The following is a 10,723-nucleotide window of genomic DNA, read 5'->3' as shown; positions in this document are numbered from 1 at the left end:
GCTCCAGAAACCGCTCCATTTCCTGCCTTTGCAGTAGCTCGATTTATAAAGTCACCAACGGTGATCCTTCTTGCACCAAAGCTCCAATTCCTGCTGTCCCTGTGCTGCACCGGGTCGTCTCCTCTCGGCCCCCACGACCCACTCTCCCCCCCCAGCTGGGTCTCCATGGTAACTGTCAATCACGCTCGCCCCTGCCCATTCTTCCCCGGCTGGTCTACATGGTAACTACCAATCTTTTCCTCCCGACCCACTCTGCCCCTCTGGGTCTCCATGGTAACTGTCAATCTCGCATTGCCCTTGCAACCCACTCCCCCACCGGGTCTCCATTGTAACGCCTGCCACTTCGGGCTCCCTGTGAGAAACCCGGGCAGAAAGCGTTGCCGTTGCAAAACAACGAAGGTGAGACGGCCGGGAGAGGAGTGAGGTGGGGGTGGGGGGGGGAGTGGGGTAGGCATGGGGACAGGTCCAAGGTCAGCATACAGGTCTGCAAGCAGTGGGACAGGTGGAGCGGACTGTACCGGGCGCACAACTTGCGGCGGCCGTGCATCGGGGTACGGGCAGATCATGCGATCGGCAAAGATCAAAACACACGGTCTCCGAGAACAATACACGCAATCACGTGGGATGTGACGCGTCTTACACACGTGTCCCTATGACCCGCGATGATACCTACCACGTGACCTATCCTTGTCCACCGCGATCCCTCTGGATTCCTCCATGATCCCTGTTATTCATGGTGTGTGGCCTCCCCTCCAAAACTGAATTCTGGGATCAATATCCTTCCTCACTCCACCTTCCCTGACACCAATCCCCTCCCTCCTCCCTCCGATCCATCCCCTTCGCTCGATCAATCCCCTCCTTCTGACCAGCCCACCTTTCCCTGACACCAATCCCTGCCTTCTCTCCAATCCATCCCCTTCCCTGGATCAATCCCCTCCTTCCAACAAGTCCACCTTCCCTGACACCAATCCCCTCCCTCCCTCCCTCCGATTCATTCCCTTACCTGGATCAATCCCCTCCCTCCAATCTGTCCCCTTCCCTGACACCAACCCCCTCACTCCGATCCGTTCCCTTCCCTGACACCAATACCCTTCCTCAGATGTCGGTGATCTACTTGGGATTGAACCCCTTCCCAGTATTCCTTTTCATCAGTCATGAACCTTCCAAGGCTTCATACCCTAACCCTAACCCTAACCCTAACCCTAACCCTAACCCTTGAATCCCAACCTCCAAACTCTCTTCCTTCCCAGAACTTCCTGCCTGTGATCATACATCCTCCTAGTATAACTTCCTCTGAACAGTCCCATCCCAGAATTTGATGCTATTCTGAAGATAACCAAGTTTTCTCTGCCTGTATTTTTCCCAGGGAGAGGATGAAGTATGAAGTTCTGGAAAATTTTCCTTTGGAGTTGGAAGGGTTTACATCGAATCTTGCTGATTGTTGCAATTGTGATGTCCCTCTTTATCGTCTTGTTCACTCTCTACAATAACCAGTGAGTGTCGGCAGGGGGTTACAGATGGGGTAGAGCAGGGATGGCCAAACCACGGCTCACGAGCCACATGCTATTCTTAGACCTATAATGTGCGGCTGAGACGGTAATCGTACCCTAACCCTAACCCTAATGTGCCTCTCTGAGCTCCTAACATCCCAACCGTGGACTCTCACCAAGACCCACCCCTCGAACACAGCCGTCTTCCCGCACATCCAAGCTCCCAACGCTCACCCCTCAAACGTGGACACCACCTAGTCCCAGCCACCTTCCCGCCCATCCGAGCTCCTGACACTCCAAGTGACCCAGGTACTTACCGCAGTCAAATATAGTTTGAATAGTTGACCTGCTAAATTTTACCCAAAAAATTACCACAAAATTGGACTATTACACAAGTATAAACAATATGTGTACTTTGATTATTGAATCTGATACAAATTAGCAGTTTAAAAACAACATCCATGAATAAATATTATTACCTCCATGTATTTCTTAACATTGCTGGTATATAAAATTCCTGTTACAAAATGTACATATAAGAGTAGAAACATGCATGTAATATTTTTTGTGTCTTGTGGCTCTCCAACATCTTAAGTTGGCTCTTACATTCAACAGTTTTGGCCACCCTGGGGTAGAGAGTCTGGATGGTGTTAAAGAAATAGAGAAATAAGGACGGGGTCGGGTGGGGCGGGGGGGGAGGGAATGGGGGTATTAGATTCAGGAAGGTATGCAGGGACTTGAGAGGGCTTCAGAAATAGGAAAGGTTAGAGGGGCTGGAGGGGGTTACAGAGAAAGGGAGGGGTCAGGATCAGAGGGGATTACAGAGATAAGGTGGGGGCATAGAGACTAGAGGGGACTTCTGAGAAAAGGAGGCCTGAGAAATGGCCTTACAGAAATGGGAAGGGGTATGGGGGTGTATGGCCTTACAGAAATGGGATGGGTATGGGGTTACATGGCCTTACAGAAATGAGGAGGAGTATGGGGGTATGGTAACAGAAATGGGGAGGGGCATGGTGAACAGAGGAGATCATAAAGAGTGCAGGGGCCAGGGGGATCCATCAATGGGACTAAAAGGGATCATGGAGACAGGAAGTTGTCAGTTCCTTTATAATGATCTCTTTCCTCTTTTCCTCTCCCCCTTCCTTCTCTATCTCCATTCTCTTGTGCTATCTCTCTTCCTTTCTCTCATCCCTCCTCTCTCTATCCCCCGTCTTCCCCTCAGTTTCTCCCCCCCATCCTCCTGTGCCCGCCAGTCCCCTCCTCCTGTCTCCCCCACTGTGCCCACCACCTGCTCTCCCCACTGGGATCTCCTCTTCCTCAAGACGCACAAGACTGGAAGCAGCACGCTCCTCAACATCCTCCTGCGTTACAGTGAGCGTCATGGCCTGACATTCGCCTTCCCCTCGGGAGGTCGCCACGACTTCTACTACCCTTCTTTTTTCTCTCCCACCTTCGTGTCCGGATACTCCCCTTCCTCCTGTTTCAATGTGCTGGCCAACCACATGAGGTTTGATGCAGGTGAGGTGGAACGCATCCCTCCCAGGGAGAGGCTGTATTTTACCATCCTCCGCTTCCCATCCCATCTCTTTGAGTCCAGTTTTCGATACTATGGGCCCATCATCCCATTGACCTGGAGCCTCCCTGGGCCAGACAAGATGGCCACGTTCCTCCACCAACCTTGGGCCTTCTATCGTCCTGGGGCTTTTAATGCCCACTATCTCCGCAACCTGCAGTTTTTCGACTTGGGATTTGACAAAGACATGGACCCTTCCCATCCCGCCCTTCCCGGCATCCTCCGCTCCATCGAAGAGCGCTTCTCCCTGGTCATGTTGATGGAGTATTTTGATGAGTCCTTGGTCCTTCTGAAGGATGTCCTGTGCTGGGAGCTGGAGGACATCCTGTACCTCCCCCACAACTCTAGGGAGCAGGAGTCCGTAGCCCCTCTGGTCCCCAAGATGGAGGAACTGGCCCTCTTGTGGAACCACCTCGACTATCTCCTTTACCGACACTTCAACCACACCTTCTGGGCAAAGGTGGAGACATTTGGCAGGCTACGGATGGCTCAGGAGTTGGCCCGCCTGCGTTGGGCCAATGCCAAGCTGGTGGAGGCCTGCGTAGAGGGTGGGAGGGCTGTTAGGGGTGGGCTCGTGAGGGAGGCCTCACTCAGGCCCTGGCAACCGGTGGGAGGGGATGGCACCATCATTGGTTATAACCTCAAGCATGGCCTGGAAGGGCCACAGCGTCAGCTCTGCCAGGACATCCTGACACCAGAGCTCCAGTACATGTCTAGGATGGGTGCCAACCTGTGGCGCGTCAAAGTCTGGGCAGCTGTGCGGGGGATTTTGAGATGGTAGGGGAGATGAGGCTAGGGGGGGATGGGTGAGGGAGGAAGGCATAGTTTTGGGCCTTATGAGGCCCACCTGGTAGGTGTGCTGATTGGCCTCTTCCCTTCCATCTATTTTCTGCTCAAGTGAATAATCTCCTTTTGTTCTATAATGAGCTGTGGAGGGACTGAGCAAACTCGGACTGAGCAACCTTCTATCCCATGCATTAGACTGTAGATGGGCTGAACAGCCTCCTGCTGACCAATGTTTTAGACTGTTGAGGGACTGAATGGCCTATAGATATATTAGGCTGTAGAGGGGTAGTGGGCTCCTATCCCTGACCGTCCAGTTGCTGATGAGGTGGAATTGGAGGTAAAATAGGCCTCAGGAATTGGTCAGGCTCTGTCACCTTTGGAAATGAAGCAGCCTCAGCTGGACATGGCCCACCTCTGCCTGCTGCTCTCACAGCCCCTTGTTTCCAACATAATGGGAATGGGTCAATGTTGACCTCGTTGCCCAGGATCTTTGTGGTGGATGCGAGAGAAAGCCCCACTGCTACCACAGCACCCTGAGCTTGTTGATGGGGTGGGAGCTGCCTATGTTGCAGGCCTGTTAGCATTGAAACAGGAATGAGGCCAGATCACAGCCTCAGGAATCTGAGATGGACCTCCTTTGTGGTCCTTTTCTCTTGCAGTCAGGAGTAGGCAGTTGGGGGCCTATTTTTCAGGACCTTTTACCATGAAAAGAAGTTTAGGCTAACGTGTGCCGCTTATTCCTCTGATTTAGATGCCTGAGGTGGGGTTACAGGGCCTATTGCAATAGAAATGGGATCAGGGCCCTGGTTGGAATCACATGGTTTGGGCTCCTGATGTAAATGTGAGTGCCACGATTTGGTCAGCCCCTGTTTGTACAAGAGGCCCAAGAGGAGCCAAGCAACCTCTCTCTTCTCACCTCCTACCTCGTTAACCATAACCACCCCCGACTCCATGCCCAGTTTGGATTGGTTCACAGTTCTTTTTTTGGAAGTTAATCTTTGTCCAGGCCCTGGGAGTAAATGAGGTGGGGGGCGAGTTGTGGGGAGGGTAAATACTCCCTTCCGCTGCCCCCACCTTCTACCCAGGACTGTTTTTTGTTGTTCGGCAGCAAATGGGGGAGTGGTTTGATGGTGGGCACCCCACTGTGTCAAGTTGTAGACTTGATGCTTGGCAGGAGAGCTGAGGCCACCTTTTAATTCGTCTGCCAGCATTTCATGGTTTCCCTGTACTTGCCAGGGTATCACTTCATACTGCCTTTAAATTCCATGGGGCCCTGGTTCCCACACCCTTGACATTCACCCATGACCCCTTTCCTGCTTCCTTTCGACTCCCAGGAGATGGGGATGGATTGTCTGAAGGATCACACCAGTGGTCACTTGGAACACAATTGTAGTGTTATGGAACCACAGGCTTTTCCCACCACCCAATGGAACACTCCGCTTGGGATAGATCATCATGCAAGTACCTTCTGCTGTCCACAGTAACCGAGTCTCTTGCAAGCCTTGACACCAATAAAACATACCCCAAAGAGTTGATATCACTTTGTACATGGCCCCTCATTTTTTGCTCAACTGAACTTTTGATACACACCACAAATAGCAGAGAATTGAGAAAGGATATGGCGAGAGTTGTGAGTCCGATGGACCTGTGTGAACAAGGGTAGGACACATACCTTGAATAAATTTTAAATTCTTACTACAGCACGGTCCTAGCCCTTGAACCCAGGCCACTCAAATACTCCCAATTAGCCTGTAAATCCTGGATGTTTTTGGAAGGTGGGAGAAAACCGGAGCACTCAGAAAATCCCATGAAGACACGGAGAAGGTACAAACCTGTATTGAGCCCAGGTTGCTGACTCAGTGTTCCACTAACTGCTGTGCTAACCGTACCATCCCTTAGTCCAGAGTATGGAGGAACACAACATTGGTATACAAATGAAATGTAACACAGAAAGATTTTTGAGGGACAGAGGATGGGGAATGTACCAAGAATGGTCATGGATATCAGGGGATAGGGTACAATCATAGGGCATAGCCCAGTAATGGTATAGAGTGGAAGGACCATCTGTGTACAACAGTAGGTCATGCACTGTGAATGGTCTGGAGCATTGATGGACAGAGGGACCACATTGTACGAGCACAAACTAGAAATAGATGGGTACAAAAGTAGACACATGCCATGTAGATTAAGGTGTATCGGGACAAAGGGATCACAGAGTTCACGATAGTATGCACTCTGGATGGAAGGAAGGGTCAGTATGATCTTGGAATTCCACAATGGGACATACATGATGGGACATACACAGTGAATGGGAGGGAGTATCAAAGGACAAAATGATGGTTATGAGGGTACAGCAGAAATTTTGAGAGGTCAGTGCAAAGGACAAGATTTTTGGTGCATAGAAGTAAGACATGCTTGAGGAATAGCAGAGAGTATTGAGTGAAAGGGTAGGAGATCCACAGAGAATGGGAGAATGAATTTGGAACAAAGAGACTTTGATATAAAAGGATAAGGGACACAGCTTGAATTACCCCAGAAACATTGAGGAACAGAAGGAACAAGGGCAGGACACACATTGTGAATGCTTAGGGTTCCGTTGGACAGATTGTCCTTGATATACAAGGATAGGACACCCACAGTCAAGGATTTGAGGGACCTCTGTGTCCAAGAACAAGACACAAAATTGAATGGTCAAGGGACAAAGTGTCCTGCATTCAATGATGCACATAATAGCATGGTCAGGAATATTGAGAGACCTTGGTGCATTGGGTAGGACACAAACCATGAGTGGGTGGGACAGTGAGGCCCTGGTGTAAAATGATAAGACAGGAGGATCTAAGCATATGAGCAATGGGTACACACTGAACAGAAGGGAAAATTCAATTCCTCCAGCAATTAAAGAAAATTCTAAGGAGCCTGAGGAGATTTGGCATGTTGTCAGACACTCCATGAAGCTTCTGCAGTTAGATCACAGCCTGGTTTGGGAATTTGAATGCCCAGGAACACAGAAGGCTCCAGAGGTAGGAAGCAAAGCCAAATCCATCACCTCCCATCCATTGAAGGCACCTATGGAAGGTGCTGCCTTCAAGAAGGCAGCCAACATCACAAAGGACCCCCATCACAAACTTCTCACTGTTACTTTGAGGCAAAAGAAATAGAAACCTGGAAACCAGCACCTCCAGGTTCAAGAAGTTTCTTTGCAACAGTTATCAGGGTCTCAAACCACCCCTTGTTATGCTTATCATGGACTGCTCCAATACCACAAAAGGACTGTCTGCATGACTGCATTGTTTTTAGCATCAAAATGACTGTGAACATTCATTATATCAGTCTTGTGTATTTATTGTCTCTTTTAATTTAATTTTATTCTGTTCCAGTTTTTTTCACAAATGTCTGTTTGGCTGTAGACACCATGAAATGCACAGAAAGTCAAGAATCAAACAGACCTCTGTGTATAACGGTTGTGCAGGCACCATGATGGGTTGGGAGTGCTGAGGGGCAGAGGAACCTTGGTATTGTCACGGTCACATACTCACCCACGTTGGGAGTAGTGGCGGCTGCGGCTGATGATGTAAGCAATGTGACGTGTGGGAGTATTAGCGCGCAAGCGTGGGTGTTCAGCGTCAGTAGATGGGTGATGGATCTCAGACACAGGGGGAGGAGAGTGAGAGTGTCAGATGGCAGTGAGCCAATGGAAGGTCAGAGGGGTTTGGCCAGGTGGTGTTTAGGGAGTTGAAGGATACAGTGTTGTGTTTACTGAATAATGAAGCAAGTCGACTTCATGGGGTGCAGAAACAAATGAGTGAGTGTATACTTATTTTGTGGTAAATCAGGGTCGTTACAAGTGGTGACCCCATGAGTTCAGAGTGACTTCTAATTTAAAATGGATAGTGATGAGGATAAATCACCTTACAGGAGGTCAAATTGAAGATTCCCCCCTCCCCCACCCGTCCACTTATTATTAATAATAAACCAGCATGGCTTACAACCCTCAAAGTGCATTTCTCTGTCTTCAATGTGACGAGTACGGTTTACTATTACTGGAAGGGAGCACCTTCCAGAGCAGTTTGTCTGTGAAGTGGACGATGTCTTAGTAAATTCACATGGAAATCTCCCATTTGGCTGAGTGTCTTTCGAAAGTACACCCTCAATCAGTTGGTGGATCATGCCGACCTCATTATATCCATGTGCTCTGGATTGAAAATAGGATTGGCTTCTTCCCCAGTCAACAGGAGCACATGGAACCTGTTTTGTGAACCACCAGTGCCTTCTCAGTCGAAGGGAGCGCCAGCACCTTCTCGATCAAAAGGAGCGCCAGCGCCTTCTCGATCGAAGGGAGCACCAGCACCTTCTCAATCGAAAGTAGAGCCAGTACCTTCTCGATCAAAGGGAGTGCCAGCACCTTCTTGATCGAAGAGAGCGCAAGTACCTTCTCGATCGAAGGGAGCGCCAGCGGCTGCTCGATAGAAGGGAGAGCCGAATTAACAAAATAACCCAAGTAAGAAATAAAAGAAAAAAAACTAAATTAAAACAAACTTAAAAAGTGCTAATAAGAAAACAAGCCTGTAGCCTGGGCCCTGTTCAATTTCCTTAACCCCAATCCTTTCCCTGCTGGGAGAAGCTTTTATAATATCCATATTTTGAGGGAGAGGGAGCGAGTCAATCTAAATGCCCGTGTATTTCAGAGAGGGCTGCCACACTCTAACGAAGGTGTCGTGTTTTCCCCTTAGATTGTGTGATTTTCTCCAGGGGAAGTTAACTCTGCGATTCCATATTCCATTGGGTGGTATTTAACTGGGAGTCCACGTAACCATTACACACTTCCTGGCGTGCTTTAGGTGTGATGTGGAGGTTGGAACTTGTGTCCATTTCACCTGGCTCAGTACAAAGGTGAGACCTTTTTAGGAACATCTGGGGGGGGGGGGGGGGGAACATTCTGAAAAAAATTACTGGTGTGTTTTTTTTTCCCCACAGGATCCAGAGTTGCACCTTCTGGGAGATATTAGAAACGCGAGTGATAGATTGACCAAAGATCAAATTCAGTTTGTGAAGGTTGGCTTGGTGGTAGCAGAAAATGTCTAGTGGTTTCCGATTCCCAACTAAATACCACGCGATGGAATATGGAAATCCAGAGTTATTTCCCCTGGAGAAAATCACTCACAATCTAAGGGGGAACATGATACATTGATTAGAGTGGGGCAACCTTACTTGAAAGATATTGACACACAGATTGCCCTTCGAAATAGGGGTACTGTCGCAATCCGTCTGAGCAGTTTAGTTTAGTTTTTCTCCTTTAAATTTTTTTTAGCCTTTGTTATTTAGCCATCTTGGTTGTTTTATCCCTAGAGTCCTGTAGGGGTAGACGATCCCACCAGAATTTGTATCTACAATTTAATTGACTTATTTTCAGTTGGGTAATGGTGGGTGGAGGTGGTGGGGGGAGGGATAACAGAGACTGTATATTGCATGAATGTTGGAAGATTATTCTGTTTGAATTTTGTGATTCTATGAAAATCAAAATTTAAAATGCAAAAATAAATGAATTAAGACCCTCCTGAGATTCGGAAACAGTATGATAATTGAACGTAACGCTGAGATAACAGCGAAACAGGTGATTCAAAATTGTATGGAGTGGTTTTATAAATGTTCAACATGGACAAGAATTGGAAGTGTCGTGACCTGTTCTTTCTTTCTTTGGCTTGGCTTCGCGGATGAAGATTTATGGAGGGGGTAAATGTCCACGTCAGCTGCAGGCTCGTTTGTGGCTGACAAGTCCGATGCGGGACAGGCAGACACGGTTGCAGCGGTTGCAGGGGAAAATTGGTTGGTTGGTTGGGGTTGGGTGTTGGGTTTTTCCTCCTTTTCCTTTTGTCAGTGAGGTGGGCTCTGCGGTCCTCTTCAAAGGAGGTTGCTGCCCGCCAAACTGTGAGGCGCCAAGATGCACGGTTTGAGGTGATATCAGCCCACTGGCGGTGGTCAATGTGGCAGGCACCAAGAGATTTCTTTAGGCAGTCCTTGTACCTTTTCTTTGGTGCACCTCTGTCACGGTGGCCAGTGGAGAGCTCGCCATATAACACGATCTTGGGAAGGCGATGGTCCTCCATTCTGGACACGTGACCCACCCAGCGCAGCTGGATCTTCAGCAGCGTGGATTCGATGCTGTCGACCTCTGCCATCTCGAGTACTTCGACGTTAGGGATGAAAGCGCTCCAATGAATGTTGAGGATGGAGCGGAGACAACGCTGGTGGAAGCATTCTAGGAGCCGTAGGTGATGCCGGTAGAGGACCCATGATTCGGAGCCGAACAGGAGTGTGGGTATGACAACGGCTCTGTATACGCTTATCTTTGTGAGGTTTTTCAAAGTGTCAGAAACACAAATTCTCACAAATGAGTCTCTTTAAGATCGGTGACACGACAAGCTTTATTCACAAGTCTGCAGAGTTGGACTCAACCGGCTTCTCGCCAAGTCAAGCCCCGATACATACACTGTGTTGATTTTTATACAATTTGCTTGTCCTTCGGCATCTCCACTACACTGCTTTAATTGGTTAGTTTTTGCAGAATCATCCTGATTACTGTTAGTCACGCACACCACGATCATTCATGACCTCTGCTCACACCAAATTCTGTTTTTCACTCTTTATCAATCTTTGGCTGCTGCTTGTCTCTCTGTAGTTAAATCTGTTGCAAGTCTGTTGTAACATTTTCCAGCTAAACTCTAGTGGTTAGCCCCCTTTTATGACTAATCATCACATTTTAACTGAAACCCTTTTTAACCCAAATTCTCTATCTATAACAATCCACTGCTTTCTTTCTTTAAAATGTGTGTACTATTGCTGAATGGGGATCTTAACCCAGGGAAGAGAACCATCT

General features: G+C 48.5%; 1 protein-coding gene across 2 annotated transcripts; it reads left to right on the top strand.

Annotated features, from left to right (window-relative positions):
- The first annotated feature begins 308 nt into the window (after positions 1-308).
- Positions 309-5,384, top strand: LOC138743943 (galactosylceramide sulfotransferase-like). Of its 2 annotated transcripts, none has more exons than XM_069899502.1 (3): positions 309-399; positions 1,367-1,493; positions 2,713-5,384. In XM_069899502.1, exons 2-3 carry the CDS (start codon positions 1,381-1,383, stop codon positions 3,842-3,844), a joined length of 1,245 nt encoding a protein of 414 aa, XP_069755603.1. In that variant the 5' UTR covers positions 309-399; positions 1,367-1,380; the 3' UTR covers positions 3,845-5,384. The 2 variants fall into 2 exon arrangements, with proteins under 2 accessions (XP_069755603.1, XP_069755602.1); XM_069899501.1 differs by lacking the exon at positions 309-399 and adding an exon at positions 654-736.
- The last annotated feature ends 5,339 nt before the right edge of the window (positions 5,385-10,723 follow it).

Source organism: Narcine bancroftii, chromosome 10, assembly GCF_036971445.1.
Source record: "Narcine bancroftii isolate sNarBan1 chromosome 10, sNarBan1.hap1, whole genome shotgun sequence".
NCBI lineage: Eukaryota > Metazoa > Chordata > Chondrichthyes > Torpediniformes > Narcinidae > Narcine > Narcine bancroftii.
This window is presented reverse-complemented; position numbering and strand designations above follow the sequence as displayed.

What these genes read in the sequence shown, in the direction of transcription:
- LOC138743943 (XM_069899502.1), top strand. Translation starts at nt 1,381, where the DNA reads ATGAAGTTCTGGAAAATTTTCCTTTGGAGTTGGAAGGGTTTACATCGA. An exon ending in TTCACTCTCTACAATAACCA is followed by an intron (nt 1,494 to 2,712) that starts GTGAGTGTCGGC and finishes TCTTCCCCTCAG; the next exon opens with TTTCTCCCCCCCATCCTCCT.